This window comes from Marmota flaviventris, chromosome 10 (assembly GCF_047511675.1).
Source record: "Marmota flaviventris isolate mMarFla1 chromosome 10, mMarFla1.hap1, whole genome shotgun sequence".
Taxonomy (NCBI): Eukaryota; Metazoa; Chordata; class Mammalia; order Rodentia; family Sciuridae; genus Marmota; species Marmota flaviventris.
Genome location: NC_092507.1, coordinates 32,669,504 through 32,695,853, shown reverse-complemented (window position 1 = coordinate 32,695,853; position 26,350 = coordinate 32,669,504). Strand labels below are relative to the sequence as shown.

Genomic DNA, 26,350 nt, shown 5'->3' with positions numbered 1-26,350 from the left:
TTCCCTAATTCAGAAAACACTTGCTGAAGGAACTCCACTCTTCTCCACAATGGCACCAATACAGAATTCAATAGCAGCCCCTTAAGAAAGGAACATTATTCCCATTTCCCAGGTGAGAAATCCAAGGTCCAGAGGCAGGGCAAGAAGTAGTTCACTGAAATTGAGCCAGAGTCCCCTGATTCCAGGTCCAGCCACGATTAAGCTGAGTGTGGTGGGAGCAGGGGTATGTGACTGGGCTCAGTGCCGTGTGCCTACCAAGGAACAGGGACCCCGTTCCACACTTGCAACTCACATGTAGCCAGTCCGAGCATCTGTTTCTTACTGGCTGTATCGGCCCCCATTTCTCCCCCTGCACATACTGTTCTGTCTACCAGGAATGTAGTCTTGCCTTTGTTTCCTACTTGGCAGACTCTGCTTGTCCTTCATGGTCTAACTCCAGTGTCACCTCCTCGGAACTCATCTTTTGATTAGAAGTCTCTCCCTACAGGGCTCTGTCAGTTCCTCATACCACCCCTGTTAAAGCCTGGACCACACACTAGCCTCATGTCTTCATCTGTCTCCCCGCTGGCCCTCCAATGACCTGCTGGCCCTTTCCTTACGTCAGGACGAGAGCCTGTTTGATTCCAGGCCCCAGTCCCAGCACAGGGCCTGGAGCACGGGTCACTGAGTATTTTAGTGAGTTCTAATGCAGCAGCCTACCTGGATGGATATGGCCATACTCCAGGGCCTGGTAGGCAGGTTTTCTAATGTGGAGTTTGACCTTGACCTGCCAATGACAAAGTCCTGCAGAGGTTTTGTCCTTGCCTCCCACCAGTCCGCAGTGCCAATTGAGCAGCTGCTCCACTGGGATCCAAGAGTGACTTCAGAAGCCCAAGGACCCTTGGAACATTAGAGCTGGGATTCAATAAAACAAGGCCTATAGTAATAACAATAAGTGCCTCAGGCAGGCTGTGAGTCTTTCATTTATGCTTCATCAGCATGACTTTTGCCAGAACCATGGTTTATCTGCATTGTTTTTCTTTTAGTATTTCTATTTAAATTGCTGTGTTCCAAATAATAGGAAATCATAGGGCATGTAAAAACTTTACTTTGCATAGGTAATCCATTCACATGGTTCAGAATTCAAAAATGTTCAAAAGGGTATAAATTGAAGTCTCACTTTCACCACATCCCTGGCCACCTGGGTCCCCTGAGGCATAATGTTACCCTTCATGTGCATTCTTTGAAGTAAATATGAATAGTCCCTAGCCCCACCAACTTTGGTGGGTTTGGTTTGTTTGTTTACACAAAAGGTAGCATCTAACACTTCTCTGAAGCCTGCTTTTTAACACTTCATTTGAAGAGTGTCCTAAACAGTACTTAAAGAGCTTTATTCTTGTGTATTCCACGCCACAAATCTGCCACATCTCATTAAATCACAGATTTGCATTGCTAGTTTTATTTCCATTTCAATTTGCAGTAGAACAATACATATCTTCCCTACCATAAGTATCACACCCAGTCACTGTTGAGTCATCCTAGTGATACCACCTCATCACAGCCTCTTCAATACCAGTGGTCACCTGAGGACCTGAGTTTAACCCTATCTTGACTGGGTCCCACCAAAGGTTTGTCACATGCTCATTGCGCATTCAACTGGCAGCCCCAAGTCTAAAGGCTTCCTAGGAAGTTGAGAGAAGATAGACTTCAGGGTACAGTGCCAGAGATTGTGTGTGAAATTGCCTTTTAGTTGGGTCATTAAAGACAAGATTTAGAAGGAATGAGATGGCTCATGGCAGGAGGAAAGCTCCCTGCATGTCAGAAGTTAACCAAGGAGGGGAGACAGACAGTGGAAGGAAGGCCCGTGTTCTGATGTGTAGTGGGCTCCGAGCTGTGCACTTGGGCAGTAAAGCCTCCTTCCTCTTTCTCAGTCTCTGATATGAGAACCGTGGCTTTTGCAATCCTTGCCCTGTAGGCTTCTAGTGAATGAAAAAAAAAGTACTAGGAACCTGTCTGCTTAGCAGCTATGCCCCATGTTATCTGTGGTGATCTTGAAGCAAGAAGGAAGCCCAGAGACTTCCTGTGGGGCAACTATGGCGCAGAGACCCCCAGCAAGGCCATGGCTGGGCTGAGACTATCCTCCACTATCATGGAGTTTTCTCCAGACTATCCTGTGGCCCAAGATGCAAGCTTCTCTTCCCTACCTGCAGTGCCAGCCCTGGGTGGTGTAGGCATGGTGACAGGTGGGAGCCAGCCATTTCTTTGGCATGCTCCCCAACTCCATTCTCCCAGCAGTTAAGGGTCTGCCTAATGTTTCTTGGTTTCTTTGTTTTAAAAGGCAGAATGAGTCCTCTACCTTTCTCTAGCCAGGTGGACACCTCGTTGGCCTCTCACCTATGTGTAAGCAGGGCCCTTTCACCTGCTGGCCTCTACCCCTCCCTCTGCCTTCTGTGTCCAGGGAACAGAGCCTACCAGCCTTTTTCTTCTCCAGCCCTTTGCCCCTTAGAAACATTTGCTGCCCAACACACTTACTCACCTTGCATCATGTACTTTGCCAAAACACAGGTCTGGTTGGTGTGTTATCTGTGTTCCAATAACTCTGGGAAGCTCCTGGTTTGGGGGTGCTGCTGTGAGGGGTACTGAATGGGGAGTCCAGAGCCCTGGGTTCCATCCCTGGCTCTGCAGCAGGCCCTTGAACACGTCTTCCCTTCTCGGGGCTCACTGAGAGGTGGGAAGGGGAGGGCAGGGCAGGACTAGGTATCCAGTGCTGACAAGTGTGTCTGTACCTATTTTGCAGACAAGCAAATGGAGGGAAGGAGGAGTAATGGGCAGGGTGACCTAGCCTGCTGGAATTCACAGAGCACATAGGCAGATGGGCGGGACTCAGAGGTCAGCACCTTTGGCTCCAAATCCAGGGTGCTTCCTCCATCTCTGCTGTTCCTTTCATGTAATTTGGACCTGCTTGCATAGGAGAGTTGGTTCTGAGCCTCCCAATCAAGTCTGGGGCTACCTGTATTCCAAGCATGGCCCCACCAGGAGAGACCCTCAGAGAATCCAAAGCCTCTCCCTGTGTCACCAAGACCATGCTTCAGAGAGAGAAGACCCTGATTCCTCTCTCTCCCCAGGAAAAGGTCTAGAAGTCTGCTGGGCTGGTTTAGGCACCCGAGGTCAGGAAATGTCCGAGTTTCCTGGAAGAGGGATGGGTGTGGTGCCAGGAGTCGGGCAAGATACCTGAACGAGGGATCCTGCCAGCCCAGGCCTTGCCCTATAGTATCGTGGGCCTGGACACACCTGTAACCGTGTGCTTTGTCTCTCTGCAGAAGGTGACTGGCCGTCTCATGCTGGCCGTGGGAGGGGCAGTACTTGGATCCCTGCAGTTTGGCTACAACACTGGAGTCATCAATGCCCCCCAGAAGGTAAGTGCTATACTGTCCTTGTTCTTGGCCCCATACTCACATTGTCACCTGGGTGTCACTCCTGAGCATTGACTCCTGTCTGACTCCCCAGCCAGGATTCTAGAATCTCAGGGTCCACGGAATCCTGGGGTCTTTATAGGTCATCTTGACCAATTTTCTCACACAACATGGACATTTATTATAATCAGAACAGCACTTGTTGTAATGATGCTGTGTTCATAGGGCATTCTCGGACCACCAAGGGCTTTCCTGGTATTTATCTCACTTGAGACAGCCAGGTAGGCAGACAGACCATCATCCCTCCTTATCCCACAGGTGAGGAAAATGGCCAAAGAGGAGACTCCTACCCAGGGTCACCCAGCTAGTCAGAGACAGAGTTGGTATCCAACACCTCCCCACTAGGTGGTCCCCCAGCCTGTGCTCACACCCCATCCACACTTAGTGCGCTCTCTTTTAAGGCATCTGATTCCAGGTTGAAACCGCTTCGTCCCCCAGGAGACCGCGTCAGGCGAAGCAAAAATTCATGTCTTGCCTTAGGGTACCACATGGGTTGGAGGTCTGACTTCTTTCTCCCCACAGCACATCCCAGATCTGCCCTCACTTGTTCATTGGCATGTCAAGACTAGAAGGGATGCTGGCAGTGATCTCTAGCCCCACCAACTTGCTTTAGGGGGAAAAGGAAAAGAGAGTCTGGGCAGGAAAGGAGATTATAACCGAGTCCCTCCTGTACTGGCTATTTTGCATATATTTATGAGGATGAGTGGTGATTTCCACTTTATAGACCCGGAAAGCGAGGTCCAGGCTGATGAAATATCCACCAGGCCCAAGGACACACAGCCAGTGAATGGTAGAGTCAGAAGCCAAGCTCTGCTGTTTCCACAGCCTCAGGCTGTCTCTGTAACCAACTGCCCTGTCATTTAAAAAATTCATACCCTCACCGAGAGGTTGGAGTGAGAGTGCCTGGTCTTCCAGTCAGGACCACGTTCACTGTCCAGAGGGGTGAGGCTAGAAAATGAGGGTGGCAGACTCCTGAGGACAGGGGGCCTGTTTGGGGGACCAGGCAGTGTGTGGAATCAGAGCTGGGCTTCTTCCAAGAGGGCAGACAGGGTGGCTGTGGGGGCCACGCCCAATGCTGGGGAGCAGGTCACCAGGAAGGCCAGGCCTGCTGAGTCATGCTCAGCTGCAGCGGTCCTGACAGAACTTTTCCAAGCTTGCCTGACATGGCGACTGTGGGCCCCGGCCTGGAACAATCCCAAGTGCTGTTTTTGCTAAGTGTTCTGCACAGCTCCTGCCAAGGTGTGTGCTTTTGAGCTGGCTCCCTTCTGAAATCCTTCTAGATGGAACTGTCTGTAAGGCAGTGGAAAGCAGAGGCAGAGAGGCGGAGCTCGCCACCTTGGTTGCACATTGAGGTCCCCTGGGCACCCCCAGATTCTGGTTTAATTGGTCTGGGATGCTGTTTGGGTATTGAGTAAAAAGCTTCCTAACTGTGATGCATAGCTGAAGCTGGGAACTGGATTGAGTGATGTCTTGACAGTGGTCACAAAGTGAGTGAATGACAGAACTAGGACTCCAAGGTCAAGATGGAGAGGTGTCCAGGAACAGAACAGGGTGGGTTGACAGAAGGTCTACAAAGGAGAGAGGAAAAGACCCAGAGGAGAGAGAGCCAGCATTTAGTTAAGTGTTTAGTTTGCTGTGTCGCCAGGAGGATGGGAGGAGAGGGAAAATTGGGGAGCCAAAGGTGCTGACCTCTGAGTAAACCGGGGCTGGACTACTGTGGGCTTTGTGGGTGAGTTTGATCTGTAAAACAAGTAACCACCAGAATGGTGTGGCACAGCTAGATTGGGCATGTGGAGGAGGGGCTTCAGAGGGAGAATGGTCGGGACCCATGAAAGAGGGTAGGCAGAACCACATCTGCATCTCAGGAAACGGATTCAGGCTCCTGGAGTGGTGGGATGGATCTGAGAATGTGAGAGCAAAGCCAGGGACATTAGTGGGAAGGCTGCTGTGGCATCCTCCGGAGGAGGAATGGATAGGACTGGGTCATCAGTTCAGGCGACACGGGGTATCAGAGAGGAGCAGGCAGGGGAGCAGCCGGTAGGTGTCATGGGACGTGCAGGAATTGAGGTTCAGTGGGACACCTCTGGGGAATGTGGGAGGTGCTGGGACACAAGGTTCTTAGATGCCGTCTGGAGAGGAGTTGAGAGTTGGTCACTGGTGTCCAAATGGGAGTAGGAAGATCTCCCAGGGAGACTAGAATAAAAAAGGAACCCAGGGTGAAACCCCTGAGAACATCCCCAGTTACAGAAGAGAGGAGCAGAAGGAGCATAAAAGGTGATATCTAAAACCCAGAGATAGGAGCCTCGAAAGGGGAAGACGTGAGGTCTTGAAGAACCAGGGTGTTTTGTGTTCACTGCTGTGTCCTTAGTGCCTAGAACGGTGCCTGGGGTAGTAGTTGCCCGTGGTCAATGTGAGTAGATGAATGAAGTGAGGGAATGCTGTCAGATGCCCGGAGAAGAGACTGTGTAGCTGGAGGGATTATAAGGCTAGGATTGTTTTTCGTTTCATTTTGAAACCGGTAGATGAGGAAAGGGGGAAGATCAGGAAGTGAGGTGGGGTCCTGAGGAGGCAGATGGGTTAGAGCAGGAGCTAAGGGGCTGCATTTGTCCAGAAGGGACTAAGAAAATGTGACCAAATCTAGAAAGAAGTTCTCTAATCCTTGAAGCTTCTTATCTAATCAGAAGTTGGCTAAAGGTTAGCGCTGTGGTAGGCAGTGGGCAAGATAGCTGACCAGGGTGCCATAGAAGTACAGGTGACCAGCACAGGGGGCCCAGCTGAGGCTGTAAACTGCATTTATGGGAGTATTTGGGGACACAGGTCCAAAGGTCACTCCAGAAACCAGCCTTGAGAACATACAGAAATCTAGCGGTGTTTTCTGGCAAGCACACACGTGTTTGGAATGATTACATTTGCACTTACAAACTTCTCTGGCATTTTCTGACAGGAACAGATTAGAAGTGATCATTTTAACATGTGAAGAGAGAATAGAAGGATGAAAGAGGAAGGAACAAAGCACAGCTCAGAGCCGAGGTGTAGAACAAGGTAGAGTGGCCACTGGGCCTGGTAGACCTGAAGGCACTGTCCCAGGAAGATACAGGGATTCAATTCTGCCAACTCTGTCATTCAGAATGGCTTACCAAGTGCCCGTGCTGTGCCCCATACTGGCCTAGGCAGCAGGAAGGGACACACCTGTGAAGGCACTGGGCACATTCTGGACCTCATGGCTGTCTTATGTGGTCTGAGCCGGGCCCTGTCTCTGCCCTCTGAGGACTCCCCATGCAGAGTGGTGGCACTACCCCTCGTAAAACCAGAGTACAGTCATCCCTAGGAATCCATGTGACGGGGACTGGTTCCAGGACCTCCTACAGATTCCAAAATCTTTGAATGTTCAAGTTCAAATGTACACAATGGCGTTGTATTTGCAGATAACCTACACAAATCCTCCCACGTACTTTAAACCATCTCTAGGTCACTTACCCTAATACAATGTAAATGCTGTGTGTGGCATGGAGGAGTCGGATTGTTTAGGGAATGATGATATGAAAGGAAAGGTTTATACATGTTAAGTGCAAAAGCAATTTTTATTTTTCAAATATTTATGATCCTCAGTTGGTTAAACTCACAGATTCTGGGGGTTGACTATATAATTAACAGAGGGCTTCAGGGTGCTGTGAAAGCAAATAGGAGGGAATAATTGTGCTGGGGCGGGGAGGATGGGAAAAATAGGCAGGGCTGTATGAAGGATTTGCAGCCAAGTTAGACCTTGAAGGTGCATTGAATTCCAGAGAAGGAGGGCCAGGGACCAGCAAACCTGTAGAGATGCGATGGCATGAAGTGCTTGCTCCCTGATGGGGTCTTGCTCACTGGCATGGGACTTCCCTTCTGTCCAGAAACACTTTTCTTAGAAAACATCATTGGATTGGCAGTGACTCTTGACAGGAGACTTTGCCCACCAGTTGTGGGGAAGTCAGTTCTGCTGCTCATTACCAGAAGCTTCTTCTCTGCCATAAAAGAGGCCCAAAGGGCTTCCTTCTGGAAGTGGCTAATTAATCATGATACTATCTTAAATGTTTACAAAGCACCTTCCCTTCAATTACCTCCTCCCAGCAGCCCTGTTAGGCAGGTAGGGCTGATGATCTTCTTCCTCCTGTAGTTGAGGAAACCAAGTCTAGGGGAGGGCCCAGGAGAGCAAAGGATTGAACCAGAGGTGGAAGCAGGCCTCACTGCATCCTTTCCCTGCCCTACCCTGTGAGCAAAGGTGACATCCCTGCCATGTGTCCCCTCTCCCTAAAGGAGGGGGAAGGAGGTGGAAGAGGCAAGCCCAGCCACAGAGGGAGGTCTTCCTGATCCCCCCACAGCTGATCTAAGAATTGCCTTTCCCCTCCCCAGTCGCCAGCTCACCCCAGAGATGACTAATGCCCACAAAGAAACCATCATCAGGTCCTTACCAAGGGACAGTGTGAAGCGTGTTTGCAGGGAGGCCTTCTCAGAACCCAGAGTGATGGCTGGGAGGAGCCTGATGCCCACAGATCAAACCTCCTTGTTTGACAGTGGAAGGTGAGATATGCGTAGAGGTGAGATGGCCTGAGCTGAGCCCGCTTTGTGAGTGAGAGAATTGAACCAGGCTGGGGGTGAGACCTGCCTCTCAACCTGAGCCCACTGCCCCCTCAGTTTAGCTGGGTTCCAAGTTCTATATAAAGATCCAGAATTCTGGGTCTCTTTTTTCCTGCACCTGTCACCACAACTCTTACATCTTATTTACCTAGTGTCCAACGTTGTTCTAAGTGCTTTAGAAATGGTAATTCAGTTGTTCCTTACAATAACCCCACTAAATAGTTACCATAAAAGAAAGTGGGGCACAGAGATGTTGAGCACCTAAACCAAAGACACACAGCTAATAAGGCAGAGCTGGAATTTGAATCCATGGAGTCTGGCTTCCGTCTGTGTTCTTGACCACTATGGAAGTTGGGTGTGATCAGAGCTGGGCACCTAAACACCGTTGGACATACCTACAGCTGGCACTCAGCTGGCCTCATGTTCTGAGCTCGGAGATGAGTCAAGCCCAGTCATGTACAGACGTCTCAACTGTTTCCCATACTCAGTTGCACAATCTCTTACACCATCACACCCTGTCACAGCCCCATCATCTTAAGTCCCTCAGTCAGATTCATGACTTGTTAGCAATTAGTAATCACCCTGTCTCCCTCTATTCCTATGCTGGGCTACAGCAACAGGTAAATCAGACCCTCTGTGTTGAAGCTAAGCCTAGAGTGAGCACACAGAACCTTGCAGTTAGCTGCATATGGAAAAGTTGGAGCAGAGAGGGTGCTTGGCCCTAGAGCAGGGTTTCTCAACCTCAGCACTGTTGCCTCTTTCTAATGGGCAATCCTTTGGTGTTGGGGTGGGGGCTGTCCTGGGCACTGTTAGGATGTTTAGCAGCATCCCTGGCCTCCATCACTGTCAATAACTAGTATGACAGCCAAAGTGGACCTGGACCTAGACAGGTGTCTTCTGAAGGGACAGAATCACCCTCATTTGAGAAGCACTGCAGTTGGGAAGGAGGGGTGGCCCTCGGGGAGGCTTTCCAGAGAAGTATCCACATTGGCCAAGAGCTGATTAAGTGTAAGCAAAAAAGGCTCAAATGAAAGCATGGAGTATTGGGGTGTCCAGGTTGTGTGGGGGAAGCTGCCGTGTCTACCAGAGGAAGGGCAGGCATATGAGTCATAGTGTGGGTGGCAGTGACACTTCATCCTGAGGGCTGAGCAGGGCTTTAGATGGGGCTGTCAAAGTGAAATTAAGGTCCTGCATTTGTGAGGAAGACCCTGGAGGCCATGGACCAATGAAAGGTCACTACAGCCAGAGCAAAGGTCTGGCCTTGATTTGGAGGCAGGCCATGTCTTGCTCTTCCAGAAGAAGAACCTAGGTGGTCCAATCTCTGTTGTGGTTTTGGGTCCAGCTTCTAGCTTCAACTTGCCTATTTCTTCCCCAGACCCTAGAGAGAGGCCCCAGGGGACTAGTTTGAGCTACCCATCTGTCCAACCCCACCTGGAACATTTGGCTCTGAACTCCCAGCTGACTCTGGGGTGTCTGAGTTACTATGGAGCCATACACTCTGAGCTGAGAGCTAGGGGGAGGGGAAATGCTAGGGCCAGCCCCTACTAAGAGGGAGCAAAAAGCTGGGAACAGGGGTCAAGGCCAGGCTGGGGGACTGAACTGGACAAACTGGCCCTTTCCTCCTTCTAACCAGAGCTGACAGCCTGCTGGCTGTTTAACCCCTTCATCTCCATATAACAACTAGAAAAGAGGAAGGAGGGTAAGAGGGAGCCCTATTGGGGGTGAGGTAGAAGACCCAGCCCTCCTAGGTTAGAGGGGTATCTAGAGGAGGATGGTAAGACCAGTTGGAGGTTCCCAAATGAACCTCTTGGCAATAGTCTAGAATCCTAGATCAGGGGTCAGCAGGCAGGCCAAGTCCAGCCAGCAGCCTGTTTGTATATGGCTCATAAGTTAAGAATGGGTTCACAATTTTAAAGGGTTGGAAGTAAAACAGGGGTCATTTGTGGTTCACAGACCCAACCTGATCTTTTACATGAAATGTGGCCAGTCCCTGCTCTAGATCACTTTGACGTATACAGTTTTCCTGTCCACAGACAGGAAATCCACTGCCATAGGTCTTATTCTCAGAAGCCTAGAAAACCAGGGCCTTTGCCCTCTGGGGCTACGGCCTGCTGGGGTCCCCGAAGCAGGCCCCTCGTTCCCTCAGGTTCTTCCTTATCCTGTGTTATGATTAGGGTAGTGATTCGTCTCCTGGCTATACAAAAACAGAAACCTTGTCCCTCCTGCTCCTTTGTAGGTGGTGGCCTCTCTCTAAGACAGCCAAAGTGACAGCTCGTTCCAGTGCCAAATGGCACACTCCGCCTCATGCTCCTTTACGGACACCTTCCGGACAGGGAGAGGAAGTGAGAACTTCCTCTGTAGCTAAGGCAGAAGCATGGTCCTCACCCGCGATTGCTTGGGCCTGGTGGAGGGTGGCGGCAGGGATTCCAAAGATGCCCATAGGAATACATGGGCCTCCCTCCCCCGCCCAGGACAGCAGCTGAGTGAGAAATAGCCATTGCCTGCACACTACCCCATCCCAGGGCCCTTGGCTGCACTGAGCTGGCTGCCCCCAGCTCTCTTTGACCTTTGTGCTCAGTGAGGGGCTAGCACAGAGATCTCTCATAGCCTCTCAACAGACTAATGCCATGTCAGTCCCCTCTCAACCTGACCAGGACCTTCCATTTCTGCCCAGCATGCATCCACTTACCCAGCTTCCGAAGCAGGGTAGAAAGGGTGTGAATGGGCTGGGAAGAGAGCAGAGGAGGAATGGAGGGCTGACTGATAATAGTTGTCCTGCAGGGCTCTGACTGCCATGCTGAAGAATAATGAATTGTGGGAAATGGGATCTGGCCTTGAGGGATGGAAGAGTCAGAAGCAGAATCCAAGTGAGACCTAGGGCAGGTGCTGTATGGGTAGAGAAATAGGACTAATCAGGAGACAGAATCAGTAGGACCTGGAGACGGCTGGATATGGTAGCAGTAGTAGGATCAAGACTTGTGACAAGCAGGCTTGTAATGGGCACATAAGGTGAGAGCCTCTGGAGCTGGCTGGTGCTGGGTCTCGCCTCAAACATGAGCCAGGGTTGAAGAGGCTGCTTAGGGAATTGGGAGACTGCTCTGTGAGATCCTGTTAGGGAAGTAGGCAATAGGATCTTCTTCCCCAAGGGGTACCAGACACTTCTAGGAGGGATGCTGAGGGATGACTGGAAAAGGTGACCCCAGAACTTTTACCCATGTAGAAGTCTTGTGATTCTTCAGGTATCCCCTGCCTTTCCTGGCCAACCGTCAGCTTGGAGCCCCATATGGCTCCCCACAGGAGGAGGGGACACAAAGCCTTCAAACCATCAGCAGGAATGCAAACCCAGGGCAGCTTCTTTCTAGAAATGTCAAGTTCCACATTCAGAAGCAGAAGCCTCCTGCCCAGCCTCAGCCTGGCCAGGAAGTACTGCTGGTTTGGGGCTGAGAAGATGAGTCAGGGGGCAAGATTGAAGTAAATGAAGCAGGCTGCTCCCCCTTGCTTATTCCAGTAAAGTGGTCTGAGCAGCAGAGGGGCTGGTGAGTGTGGAGGAGCTAGCTTGGGATAAGGTTGTTACCTCTGACTGTTAAGGAGACTTAACCTAGGATGGGGGCTCTGGGAACACCTCTTTACCTGTGGTCCTCTTACCTGCTGCCTCACCACCTCAAGTAGAGTTAGAGATCTCAGTGTCACATCCTTTAGCTCAGGTAGATATAGTTAAGTCCTTACTTGGTACTTAGTTAATCTTTTCTTGTACTGGGGATTGAGCCCAAGGTGCACTCTACCACTAAACTACATCCCCAGTTCTATTTTGAGGTCTCCCTAAGTTGCAGAGACTGGCCTCAAACTTGTGATCCTCCTGCCTCAGCTTACCAAGTTGCTGGGATTATAGATGTATACCACAGTACCTGGCCTTATTTACTTTCTTTGCACATAATTCAATTTACATTAGCTGATTTCTTGGCAAATTTTAGAAGGAGTGTAGAAAATTGTGTGAGACCAGCCTGTGAAACAGAGGGGTGGGAGAAGACCCTGAGACCTTTGGATTGCAGAAATGAAAAGCCTTCAGGCAGGGACAAACATCTCTCCTTGTGCCTGAGAGAGACCCAAGGACACCACTGTGCTTGAACCCAGCTGGTAGGTCTGGTTATTCAGTGAGAGTGACAGAAGGAAGAAAGACTTCCAATCTGATGGTGGGTCAGGAAAGTTTGGGTCCACGGAGGGGCGAGCGTCATTTATCTGTATAGTTCCCTTATCTAGAACAGCTTGTTCTCTGCAAATTCTGATATTAAATGGAGCATTACTGTTCCCAGCTAGTCCCTTGAAAAACACAAGCACTTTGTGTTTTGTTAAAATCTGTCTTGTCTCTGCCCCCCAGCAGAATCAAGGGCTTCTAGGATAAGAACCTAAGACCCTCTATTCATTGATTCCTGTATTCACCTATAGGTATCCCTGACATTGGCTCTTGGTCCCTGTACTCAGGGAAGACAAAGTCCTGGGAGTCAAGGAAATCTTGGAGTTGAATCTCAAAGGCAGGAGTAACGCATCCAAAGGCAGGGAAGGGCGGAGAAATCATACAAAGAGCGAAGGTGTGGCCTGTGCTTTGAGAGTAGAGGAAAGGGCAGAGGACAGTAGGCAGGGAGGCTGGATTGATCCCTAGCAGGAGACTTGATTCCAAAATGTGGCATAAAGGCTTAGTTAGGCTTTGTGGGAGGTCTGCACGGCTTGGGGCCAGTACCAGTGTGTGGTAGGTTGACTTTAGGGGTGATAGTGCCAGGCTTTGTGAGAGGACTGTAAGTGCATTTCACTATTTCCCTATAGTACTGTGAAGTGGTATAGTCATGTACCACATAATGATGTTTTGGTCAGTGATAGGCTACATATACAATGGTGGTCCCATAAGATTATAATGGGACTGAAGAATTGGTGGTGGTACTATAAACAACCTGTCAAGTAGTAAAAAAGCACAGCACGTACAATTAAGTATAGTATGTAATACTGTGTTATGATGATGATAGTAAATGACTATGTTACTGGTTTATGTGTTTATTCTATTTTCTATTGTTATTTTAGAGAGTACTCCCTCTACTTATTAAAAAAATGTTTGCTGTAAGACCGACTGCTGTGTGACGCTGGCAGCAACCTCCTGCATCACATGTCCACCATGCCTCTGTTGTAGCAAGAGGCCACATCTAGTGGTGGGCCTGCACCATCTATAAGCTTGCATTAAGTGCACTCTGTGATGTTTGCACAGCAATGAAGTTGTCTAATGACACAGTTCTCAGAGTGTATCCCTGTTGTTAAGTGATGTGTGATTGAATTGCTAACATCTGCAGTTTAGAGATGAGACAATTGGAACTCAGATGAAATAACTTGCCCACAGTCATATTGGAAATAAAGACTGGAGCTGAGATCTGAATTTGGTTGTGTTCCGATTCAGAGCCCATGTTCCTAATCATTGCACTGTCTGGCTTCCCTGGAACAGATAAGTAGATCCTTAGGACTGCCCTCCCCTCCCAGTTATGCCAACTCCCTGGAGCCTAGCCTCTACTGAATGTCTCTAGACTTGACAAGTCCTGGCATCAGTGCAGGGATGAAGACGGTTAGTGAGCATTCCAGGGCTCTCTCCATTTCCCCTTTGGCAAGAGTAGCTACCTACCACCTCCTCTTCCTCTATGGCTTGAGAGGAGTAGGGAGGACCACAAGCAGGGACGACAGAGAATGAAGGGTCTGCGGTACACAGCTGGGGAGGATGTCAGGCTAGGTTAACTTGAGATTGAATGTGAGCTACAAGCTGCAAGGGAAGGAGGGGCATGCAGGTTTGTGACAGGTTAAAGCTAGGAATCCTCAGATTAGATGAGCTTAAGTGTATATGTTATGGGCTGTGTGCACAGGAAGCTGTCTCTTATTAGTTGGGCCTGAGCCTGGCTACATGTGCGCTAGATGTGGGTCGGTGTTGCCCGAGAGCATGGTGAGCGTGCTCAGAACTAGGGCTGCCTGTGCCAGCCACATCTACTCTGCCAGGGGTGGGGATAGGGCTTGTGGGCAGGCCTGTACAAGGACAGGTGTCTCCAGTTCCTGGAACTGTTTCCCTGTCTGTATCCTTTCCCTAAACCTCCCAGCGGAGCACCTGGAGAGGGAAAGAGGCCATGGGTTCTTTAGGCTAGCACTCACAGACCAGCCCCAAAGGAGTTGGACTTGGAAGGCAGAATGTGACAGAGTCAGTTTTGTGAGCACATCTGAAGAGTGATATAAGTTGGTTATGCCAGGCCCTAAATGCAAATTCAGTGAGCCTGCACTTCCCACAGGGCCACCAGAATGGCAGAACCTGTCTGTCTAGCTGTGCTTCCTCCCTAGCAGGAGGTTGGGGAGAGGCCCCAGGGCAGGAGCTGGGGCCCTAGGGCACCAAGAGCAGAAGAGAAGAGACATGTGAGAAGAAGCATTTTCTCCCTGTGTGTCTCTGCTCTGTGCCTGAACTTGCTCCTCTATCATTTGCCACCATCCTCAGCAAGTCATGTTGAACATGTGAAACCACAGAGCACTGGGAACCACGCCTTAGAGGAAAGGTGAGAGCTGGCTCTCAGAGATGGAGTCCAGCCCATGTTTCTTGCCTAAGGAAACTGAGCCCCTCCCAAACCCCCAAAAGAAGGGACTTGGTTCAAGAACATGCAGTAAGTTTGCAACAAAACTAGGCCCTGGGCCTTTCAGCATTCTGTGGTAAAATGGAGTTCTCCGAGCTAGGGGAGTATGGGCCCTGGCCTCACCCACTCACCGAAGCTGCTTCTCTCCTGCAGGTGATCGAGGAGTTCTACAACCAGACATGGATCCACCGCTATGGGGAGCCCATCTTGCCCACCACACTTACCACACTCTGGTCCCTCTCGGTGGCCATCTTCTCTGTTGGAGGCATGATTGGCTCCTTCTCTGTGGGCCTCTTTGTTAACCGCTTTGGCCGGTGAGTAAGAGGGTCCTGGCCCTGCTTTTGGGGAGCCCATGTCTTCCTGTCCAGGGAGTCCTAGCAGGAAGGGGTGGGGGGAGACTTCTCTGCCTGTTCTAGGGTTTTACCTATGGCCCAGCCCTTGGGGTGTCAGGGAATCCAGGGACCCACCTGACCTGTGACCCCACCCCCAGGAGGAACTCGATGCTGATGATGAACCTTCTGGCCTTTGTGTCTGCTGTGCTCATGGGCTTCTCGAAACTGGGCAAGTCCTTTGAGATGCTTATCTTGGGCCGCTTCATCATCGGTGTGTATTGTGGCCTGACCACAGGCTTTGTGCCCATGTACGTGGGGGAGGTGTCACCCACAGCTCTTCGTGGGGCCCTGGGCACCCTGCACCAGCTGGGCATCGTTGTTGGCATCCTCATTGCTCAGGTAAGTCAGGGCCGGGTCTGCCTGCCTAGCACTGCCCCCATCCATGGCTTTAGTGGTCCTCAGGTCTGAGTCCAGCCAGGCTTCAACTAGACCTCCACCCAGCCTTCTAGAGCCCTGCGAAGGACAACCTCATGGTACACAGTTCCCAGAGAACACACTGCCACTTGCAAACCTCCCATGGGCCTTCCTAACCAAGGAGCATTCCCTCCGGCTTCTCATTCTTCTCACTCAGCCTCCAACCACAGGGGACCCCACTGTTTAACATGTGGGATCTCTCATGCCTCCAAGCTGGCAGGCCCTTGTGCATACTGTACCTCTCATCAAAAAGCTTCTCTGTCCATCCCCAGAGTCTGCCCATGAGAGAGTAGCACCCCCCATACTTTATGCCAGACACATTTGTAGCATTGTCATTTGTCCTCCCAGTAATGTGGTATTGGGTCCTACTTTCCCCACCTTACAAATGAGGAAATTAATGTTCAGTGGAGGTCAGGCCTCACATTAGTGGCAGAGCCTCCATAACTGGAGCTCTTTCCTTAAAGCAGTGGCTGATACCAAGCAGGGAAGGCCACTGTGGTGGGTTGGCATGGGAATAGGGGCCAGGACAGGGGCGCTCACAGCCCCGGCTTCCCCCAGGTGTTCGGCCTGGACTCCATCTTGGGCAACGAGGAACTGTGGCCCTTACTGCTGAGCATCATCTTCATCCCAGCCCTGATGCAGTGCATCCTGCTGCCCTTCTGCCCCGAGAGCCCCCGCTTCCTGCTCATCAACCGCAACGAGGAGAATCGGGCCAAGAGTGGTACGGGCCGGGCCCTGCCCTCCTCCCTGCCCCATGAGCCCTAGCCTTTGCCCCCATTCCGAGCCACCCCACCTTCTCTCGTCCCACTAGTGCTGAAGAAGCTGCGCGGAACAGCTGATGTGACCCGTGACCTGCAGGAGATGAAGGAGGAGAGTCGGCAAATGATGCGGGAGAAGAAGGTCACCATCCTGGAGTTGTTCCGCTCTCCCGCCTACCGCCAGCCCATCCTCATTGCCGTGGTGCTGCAGCTGTCCCAGCAGCTGTCGGGCATCAATGCTGTGAGTACCCCCACCCACCCCTTCCTGTGGCTCCAGCCAAGCCCCAGGCTCAAGTGTGTGCTATGAATTAAGTCAAACAAAATAATAAGCAAGCATCTGCCCAAGAAGCTTCCCTTTAGAGCCAAAAGCCTTAAAGTTACTGGTGCAGTGTCCTCTGAGCAGTAGTATTTGTCCCCTTCATTCCTTACTCACACTTTATCCTGCATCTACTGGTGCAGAGGCAAGGGAAGGGCCACAGCACCTAGCCAAAACCCAACAATCTCTCTGCCTGGCAGGTGTTCTACTACTCTACAAGCATCTTCGAGAAGGCAGGAGTGCAGCAGCCTGTGTATGCCACCATCGGCTCAGGCATTGTCAATACAGCCTTCACTGTCGTATCGGTGAGTCTTTGCTTGTTGTTGGTCTGCAGCCAGGGTACAGCTCAGAGCCTCAGGGGCCCATGATAGAACTGACAGCATTTGCTGGGAGCCAGGCATGTGTCATGTGCTCCCTAAGCGTTCTCTCATTTCATCCTCAACATCTTGTGAGGTTCATTACTGATAAGCTGACATGGATGCTCTCCAAAGGTCACAGCCAGGATGCTCAGCTGTCTGGTCGCTAGGGCCACCTTGTACTGCTATTGGGCTCTAGAGTTAGCTCTTTGCCCTCACCCTCTTATCTGGTCCCAAATAGAGCCCTAGGAAGGAGGAGGTGCTGTCTCCCCCAGCCCTCTCCCCACCCCCCGGTCTGTGCAGTGCCATGTGGCTTTCCCCACTATTGACTAAATTCTGGGTGGTGAGCTGTGAGAGACACCAGGCAAGGGTGACACTCACACTCTCTCTGCCCACAGCTGTTTGTGGTGGAGCGAGCTGGCCGGCGGACCCTGCACCTCATAGGCCTGGCTGGCATGGCAGGCTGTGCTGTGCTCATGACCATCGCCCTGGCCCTGCTGGTAAGTGGCCATGTTCTGGAGGGTAAAGTGGCTGGGGATATGGGAAATCCATCTGGGCTTAGATCCCAAAGTGCCTGTGTCAGCCCCAGCCTGACAGGCTACATGGGACTAAACTCTCCCTGGTTCTGCTCCCTGGGCCAGGGCCTGATCTTCTGGCTCTTGAGGTTGTCTCCTTTTATCCCACTCACATCGGGTCTTGAACTTTCTTCTCCTTGATTGAGTTTCTCAACACAGCACCTCTGGCCTCAGACCCCAAGCTCTCATCTCCCCAGAGAAATGCCTTGCCTGCCCTGAATTGAACCTTTCAAAGCTTTCACATGTAGACTCAATTCATCTTCACAAATACCCTAAAAATATTACCCTCCCCACCACAGAGATGTAGAAACATACCTGTCTCGCACAGTTCACACTACTCAGAGATGCAGTTCAGCCATTACAGGTTGAGTATCCCTTATCTGAAATGCCCATACCAGAAGTGTTCTGGATTTCAGATATTTTTGGATTTTTGAATATGTACATATACAGATTGAGCTGTCTTAGGGATGGTACCCAAATGGAAACATGAAATTCATTTTTCATATGCATCTTATAGTCAACTTTATACAATACTTTGAGTGTGCTTACATTTTGACTATGATTAGTCACTATATGAGGTCAGGTGTGGAATTTTCCATTTGTGATATCATGTCAGCAGTGCTCAAAAATATTGATTTGGAGCACTTTGAATTTCAGGTTTCAGATTAGGGATGCTCAACCTGTATTCCCACTTCATGGGTAAGGAAATCTAAGTCCCATGTCAGATCAATGATGAAGCTAGGCATCCACCTCAGGTGTGCAGGCCCCAAGCCTGAGACTAACCTCTGTGATTACCTATACCAGGCCCTCACATGCACAAACACTCATTTGTCAACCCCTGTGCATTACACTCGTACAGCTAAACTTGGGGAAATCCAATGATTGTTGAGGGGATGATGAACAACAGATCTAAGATCTGAACCAAAGTCTTTTAATTTTTCTATCATGACCTCCTAAAAAAGAATGATTATATGCAGCATTATAACATTTACAAACCAAGACCCAACACAGGGTACCCATGTCATATGGTGTATCCAGAATCAGCACCCCAGGTCTCCTGCCTTCCAGCCCAGAGCTGGGGCCCTTGGAGCTGATTTCCTCTAAGGAGTCATTACAACCCAGTCTAACCTCTCCACCACCACCCCCATTCCCCAACTTCCTCAACAGGAGCAGCTGCCCTGGATGTCCTATCTGAGTATCGTGGCCATTTTTGGCTTTGTGGCCTTCTTTGAAGTGGGCCCTGGCCCGATCCCATGGTTCATCGTGGCTGAACTCTTCAGCCAGGGTCCACGCCCAGCTGCATTTGCCGTCGCTGGCTTCTCCAATTGGACCTCAAATTTCATTGTGGGCATGTGCTTCCAGTACGTGGAGGTGAGAACCCCCATTGCTCAATCCTCATCATTTTATCACCTACATGTATGACCTCATGTGCAAAGTGCTCTCTCAATATTTTAATCAGAAATCATGCTGAGAAAGAAACTTGGGCTCAGAAGTCCAGGTTACCTGGCTGTGAACAATTCTAGGTTCTTTCCTTAGCATTGAATCATATTCATAGAGCCTGTCCCATGCCAGGTATAAGCAATCTCATTTAATTATTACAGCATTCCTGAGTGGTACATGGATATGTTTCCTTTATCAGATCAGAAACCTAGAGGTAAAGTGACTTATCCAAAGTCCTGCAGCCAGGAATATAGGGTCATGACCTCTAACATGTCTGTGTATCTTCCAGCAACTGTGTGGTCCCTACGTCTTCATCATCTTCACTGTGCTCCTGATTCTGTTCTTCATCTTCACCTACTTCAAAGTTCCCGAGACTAAAGGCCGGACCTTCGATGAGATTGCCTCTGGCTTCCGGCAGGGGGGAGCCAGCCAAAGTGACAAGACACCTGAGGAGCTGTTCCACCCTCTAGGGGCTGATTCCCAAGTGTGAGGTGCTCCACGCCCCCAGCCCGGCCTGTTCCCAACAGCCCCAAGAATCTCTCTGGAGCACAGATAACTGGACAGACTTCCAAACTGACAGATCTCAGTCAAGCCGGGTCTGGGGCTCCTTTCTTCAGCCAGCAATGATGTCCAGCAGAATATTCAGGACTTTAATGGCTCCAGGATTTTAACGAAAGCAAGACTGTTGCTTAAATCTATTCAGACAAGCAACAGGTTTTATAATTTTTTTTATTACTGATTTTGTTATTATTTTTTTATCAGCCAGAGTCTTTTGTCCCCACACCCCAGGCTTCACCCTGAGTGGTTCAGTGCCTGAGGGTAGGGGCCAAGCCCTGTCCAGACACTTGCCTTTTTCACCAAGCTAATCTGTAGGGCTGGACCTATGATCAAGGACACACTAATTGAACTATGAACTATGAGGCTTCAACCCCAGGAGGTGGTTGTGGCCACCTCTTTCTGCAGACCTGGATCTCTCCACCTTAGGGATCGGGCTCCATTTTAGGATTTGCCTATTCCCATCTCTTCCTACCCAACCACTCAAATTAATCTTTCCTTGCCTGGGACCAGTTGGGAGCACTGGAGTGCAGGGAGGAGAGGGGAAGGCCAAACTGGGCTGCCAGGTTCTAGTCTCCTCTGCACTGAGGGCCAGATGATGACCATGAAAGAAGGGCCATGGGAGGCCGAAAACTCACTGCTGAAGAAAACATGGACACTCCTGCCCTGCTGTGTATAGATGGAAGATATTTATATATTTTTTTGGTTGTCAATATTAAATACAGACACTAAGTTATAGTATATCTGGACAAACCAACTTGTAAATACACCAACACACTCCTTCTGTAACTTACCTAAACAGATATAAATGGCTGGTTTTTAGAAACATGGTTTTGAAATGCTTGTGGATTGAGGATAGGGATGTTTGGATGGGAATGAGAGAAACAAGCAAAGTTGCAACCACTGCAGTGGCTTGGGACTTTGGCTCAGGATCCCATCCCTTCCAAGCACCTCTGGGCAATGTGGCCTTTAATTGCTCAAAAATCTGTATGATCTCTTTTATTACCCAAAGAAAATACAATTTCTTTATCTTGGTATTCAAAGTATTCCCATCATATATTTGATAGCTGGAGTTCAAATAATAATAGCTCTGAGCCAACCATGATGCTCAGGCTTGATATGAATTATCTTAAATGTGAAGTAGGTGCCTGAATCTTCATGTGACGGGCTCACAGAAGTTATGTGCCTTAAGTCTAATAGCAAATATGTTTAAAACCCTTGCTTTTAACAATCACACTTCAGAACCCCTTCCCCATGCCCCACCTTCAAACAAAGTGGACTCTTTTTTTGTGTTAGCCCAGTGAATTATCAAGCTGTATTTCTTCTGGAATTGTCCCCTCTGGTTCCAGTTTGTATACTACTGCCTCCTCTGACTTCTGACCCTCCTCTTTCACCCCTGAATTTTAAGAGCATTCATCTGTTCCTTTCCTGTTGACACTGTGCCCTTCCACCCTTTATCACAAATCCAAGTTTCTTCCACCTGTCCTGGAAAGAAGCACTGACTAGGTTTCTCTGGGTCTGCAGAATTATTCAAAAGACACTCAAAATAGCTGAAATAAAACACAAAGGACATTTGTCTCTAGAGACTCGGTAACAAGATCTGAGGATAATTCTCCTTCATAAATGCACATGGGCAAAACTATAAACACTCTGGTGTGACCAGGTTTTAAGGAGGGGGTGAGAAGGAAAAACAGGTTTGGTAAATGGAAGTGTCTGTATCACCATTAGGTAAAGAAAATGTATGAGGACTTTCCATCCCCATCACACAAATGAGGAACAAGGCTGAGAAAGGGTGTGCCTTGCTAGAGCCTGGGGGAAGGTGGTTAACAGATAAAGAGGCTGGGGCTGGGGCCAGGTGACAGGAAGCTTTATCCTCTGTCCCCAAGCCCTTGTTAGAAGGACTGATCTAAACTTTATGTACAAGTGAGGCCCCCAGAGGGGCAGTGCAAGCGAGACAAGGAACCAGGCTACCAGGGTTCTTAATCCTTCCGCGCAACTCAACCGGCTGTTCCCGCCGGATCTAAAGGGATGTGGGGACCGGCGGGAGGAGGGCGGCAGGGAGTAAATACCGTAAAACAGTTGGCGTTAGGGGCTCGCCCGCTCCCCTCGCGTCCGTGGACCTCGAAGGTCAGTAGAATCAGGTCTTCCCAGTCCCAGGGATCCAGACCTGGGTGTGAAAAGATGCGAAAATCCCCTCCCCAGTTCCCTTCTGCAAGAGACCGCAATCAACACTCCAGAGCGCCGCGATTCCTCAAAGCGAGGCGACGCGCAGGCGCAGAGGGCCCAGCTAGCCCCCCGCGGCGGCCCAGAATGCTCCGGGAGGTGCCGCTTCCGCAACCCGACGCCCTCCCTCAGGGGACTGCAAACCTGCCCGGTGTGTGAACAAAAAAGTGGGGCCAGGGTCCACCTTCCCCAAACCCCGGGGCGTTGCTCGCTGCCGGACCTTCCGTGGCGCACCGACTCCCTCAGCCTATTCCCGTCACTCGCCGAGGGGCGGGGCCAGGAGGAGTCTCCACCAATCGGAGTCGCGGTGGGGAGGTGAGCGGCGGGCTCGCGGGCGCGTCTGCTGCAGACTAGCCCAGCCTAAGCAGGGCTTCTGGAGGTGCGAGGTTTACTCTGGCAGGAAGGGACGTGGCTATTTAGCGCCGCAAGTCCTGGGGAGTGGCGCTCACATGGATACCTGTCATGCATCAGGTGACTTCTAGAGGGTCAATAGGTAACGGAGCTGCTCCCTGATCCCCTTTCTTTCCCCACCGGTCCTTAGTTTCGTTTGATGTTTTAATCTGAGATCCTAGACTCCCAAGTGTCCTCTCCTCGGCGTCCTGTATCCCCTGCATCAAAGCCCTTTCCTCAAAGTATAGGATTTGTTTCCAACACAGAATCTGGTGGAGATTGTTGAATGAATGGACTAGAGATTTAAAAGAACTTTCATAATCTTAGTCCTTCCAGCGCTGTTTTAGGCAGAAAACCCAATTGAGAAGGTGTATTTACTAATAAAGAATATTTATCCTCTTTTATCAAAACTACATTCTAAATGACTTCTTTCTCGTTCTGTGATTTTTATTTCTTAAATCCCCTACAAATCTGACACCTATGTCTATTGACATACTGGCCATAGTGTGGACCATTCATCCTCTTTCTCAGGATCAGCCTCTACTCTTCTCTCTGCTTCCTCTTTCCCCTCGTTCTCCACATTACAGTTTTAGTGATCTTTCTAAAATGAAAATTAGTTATGTCTCTCTTCTACTTATACACCTTTCTACTTATACCCCATTATTTCTACTTATACCTCTTCTACTTATACCCCATTTCCCTCACGACGTCCAGCTTTCTGAATCTGGGAACTCAAGGCCACTCATAATCCATCTCTCACGACTGCCCCCTCTCCACTCCCATATCCTCCAGCCATCAGCCATTCTAGCCTCTGACCTCCACATTCTCCATTCCCACTGGGTCTTTAAGATCCCCTCTGTACATGTTGCCCTCCCACTACTACTGTTTTCCACCAGGTGATCACACCTAGTCACGGCCCAAGGAATGATCCTCTGGAGAAATTACCAGTTGGGGACCTGGCTCATCCATTAATTGGCACACTGCTGCCAACTAGTGGTTCTTGGGTGAACTCTTAAATCAGGGCAGGATTTAACATCAACCTTTCAGGTGTCAGTGAGAATAGACTATGAGATTAGTGCAACAAATATATATTTTTTGGTACTCCATATATTTCCTTGGCACTCCCAGTGACTTTACCAAAGCAGTATTCTTTTTAAAAATGTTTTTTAGTTGTTGATGTACCTTTTTTATTTATTTACATGTGGTGCTGAGGATCAAACCCAGTACCTCACACTAAGTAAGTGCTCTGCCCCTGAGCCACAACCCCAGCCCCATAAAGCAGTATTTTTATCATAATACTCTATTGCTTAATGTTCAACACTGTCTCATGATAAAGCCCAAATTCTTCAATTATATTCTGGCCCTTATAGACCTTGTCTCCCAATGTGCTCCTTCAACACCCTAAGCTCCAGCCAAGCAGATTATTTAGTATTTCCCAGACAGCTCTTCCCTCTAACTGTATTACCCTAAATCTTTATGCTCAAGTTCCTCTCTCCTTGTTTTCCTTTGTTCTGTCCATAGGTTGTCTGGTCTCAAGAGACCAAATTAAATATCATTTTCTCTTTGAAATATTATTTCCTTCAATTGTTACTTAACTGAGTACATACTTTTTGCCTGGCATTCAGTGTTACTTAGTGTCTTTGAAACAACATGACTTCTAGCGTCAAACAGCTGATTTCAGCTTCCTGCTGTGCTAGCTGAATAACTTTGGGCAAGTGACTTCACTTTTTCCATCTTCAGTTTCCTCATCTGTTGTGATATGAAGGTGAAATAAGCTATGTGTAATGCAGCTGGAGTTACCGTAATCCCCCTTCCTTGTGTTTCAGGAAGTCTAGTACTCACCACAACAGTTTCTATGAATTCCCAGGATTCTCTCCCATTTTTAAGGTCTCCTCCAGCTTTGATGGTTGGTATCCCCTAAAACCACCTTCTGCAGGGTTCCCAGTGCAAGCTGTTTCCTGTCATAAAACTGAAATATTTTCCTTAGTTTCATTTCATGTGTTTAAGCACTTACCTGGTGCCAGGGATGCAGCAGTAAGAAAAAAAATCATATTCATGGAACTTACATTCTGTTAATAAAGTATAATAAGGAGTCAAATGGTGATTTGTGTTACAGGGGTAAAAAGTCAATTTAGGAATAGAGAGGATGATGGATTGTGAGGGCCATGAGGGGGTTATGGGTCAGTTTTAGATGAAATCACTTGAAGACCCTCCCTAAGGGAGTGATATTTGGGCAAAGACCTGAAAGAAGTACAACATACATATATCTTAGGGCAAAACTTCTAGTAAGTTCACAGGTGCCGAGGCAGAACTTTGTTTGGGGTATTGGAGGAACAGCAAGGAGGCCAGGCACCTGGACCAGGGTGACGTGTAGATGAGGTGAGAGAGGCTCTATGTGAAGCCTCAGAGATCACATGAGAATTTTGTTTTTTATTTCAATGCCGAAGAGAAGTCACTGGAGAATATTGGTCAGAGTAGTGACACAATCTGATTTACATTTTTAAAGGTTCATCCAGATGCTATAAACTGTAAGGGAGCAAAAGCAGAAATGGGAATACTAGTCTCAAGCAGTTGCTGTTGTCCAGGTGACAGACAATGGTGGCTTGTCTCAGGTAACAGCAACAAGTAGATGTATGTGGTCAGGGTGAGGATGTATGTCAATGTTTCAGCCAACAGGATTTACTGATGAGATCAACTATGAGGTTTGAGAAAAAAATAAATAATAGCTGGATTAACTGAATGAATGGTGGTGGGGCTAACTGGGAATAGGAGCCTTGAGGAAGTTAGAATCAAGAGTCAGGTTTTGGAAAAATACAAAAGGTTTTGGATGTGTTGAGTTGAAGCCTATCAGATTTTCAAGTAAAGACATCAAGTAAGCCATTGAATATCCTAGTCTGAGACTCACAAAAACCTTTATGAAAAGTTTGAGGGAGAAATGATTCAAACCACAGCAACATAACCTAAAATTGATTTTTAGTCACCTCAGTCCCTTGGCCTCTTCCCCACCTCAGGCCTTGGCTGCAACCAGTTTGTCCCATTCCCTACCTAGTTATTAAAGGCCTTGGCTGATGCTTTGAAATGTAGCTGGTCAGGTAAGGACCTGTCCATTTAAATTCCTAAGCTGTCCTTTACCCAGTTTTTTTCAAGGAGCAAAGGAATTGCAATTCTCCCCTAACTAAAATTTGCAATCTCTTGCAGAAGTTATCCCACACATGTTTGCATTAAGCAGCAGGTGAGGCAAGAATCTAAGGGTATTTATTAAATGATAGTGGATTTATTTCCTTCTTGGATTTACTGTTTTTGTCCCATTCTTGTTCTAATAGACTGGCCTCCATGCCTCATAGAAAAAAGGCTTGATTTTTATTTAAGGCTCAAGAGGAGAGTGGTGGTGACCCTAACTTAAGATATCTTAGGTTTTATCTTCCTTCACTGTCTCAAAACAGATTCTTTATCTCTCTTTCTCCTAGAGTAGTTATCTTCAAACATTTTGCCCTCATACTCCCTACAAAGAATTTTGGGAAACTGTACCTCTGCACATTTTTAGGTTGATATTAAAATTTTTTCATCCTAAATTCAAACATTTACCAGGAATTTAATTTCTGGTACATGATATTGTCATTTTTAAAAAATATTTATTTATTTTTTAGTTATAGTTGGACACAATATTTTATTTTTATGTGGTGCTGAGGATTGAACTCAGGGCCTTGCACATGTTAGGCAAGCGCCCTGCCGCTGAGCCACAATCCCAGCCCCGATATTGTCATTTAAAAAAAAATCTGTTATACTGTTCTACATATATTCAAGAATATACCACAGTGATCTAGATCCACAGATATTAGATCTTCTACTTATTTTGTTATATTTACACCTAAGTATTTTACATTTCACGTGCTCATATAAACAATAATGAGTTGTAATTTCAACTTCCACTTGTTCATTGTTAGGGCTATGGTAAGATGTTGAATGTCCTGCAAAGACCCATGTGTTAAATTAAAGTGAGGTCCCCAGAATGGTGCTATTCAGAGGTGGTAGAACCTTTGAAAGGTGAAGCCTAGTGGGAGGTCCTTATGTCATTGGTATACACCCCAAAGGGAATTGTGGGACCCAGACCACTTCCTCTTTTTCTTTTGCTCCCTGGCGTGTGATAGAAATGGGTTTGCTCTGCCATGTCCTCCCCACCATTGCAATATAGCACTCCATCAGGGGCCCAGAGCAATGGGTCTGTCT

General features: G+C 48.7%; 1 protein-coding gene across 1 annotated transcript in view; it reads left to right on the top strand.

The window, feature by feature from the left end:
* Window positions 1–21,109, top strand: part of Slc2a1 (solute carrier family 2 member 1) — a 30,564-nt gene extending 9,455 nt beyond the window's left edge. Inside the window, exons 2-10 of the mRNA XM_027937203.3 lie at window positions 3,300–3,395; window positions 14,858–15,018; window positions 15,195–15,435; window positions 16,069–16,231; window positions 16,322–16,509; window positions 16,785–16,889; window positions 17,339–17,440; window positions 18,683–18,886; window positions 19,245–21,109. Of these exons, the coding sequence (XP_027793004.1) occupies window positions 3,300–3,395; window positions 14,858–15,018; window positions 15,195–15,435; window positions 16,069–16,231; window positions 16,322–16,509; window positions 16,785–16,889; window positions 17,339–17,440; window positions 18,683–18,886; window positions 19,245–19,445 (1,461 nt within the window). The 3' untranslated portion in view covers window positions 19,446–21,109. The remainder of the gene's footprint in view (window positions 1–3,299; window positions 3,396–14,857; window positions 15,019–15,194; window positions 15,436–16,068; window positions 16,232–16,321; window positions 16,510–16,784; window positions 16,890–17,338; window positions 17,441–18,682; window positions 18,887–19,244) is intronic.
* The last annotated feature ends 5,241 nt before the right edge of the window (window positions 21,110–26,350 follow it).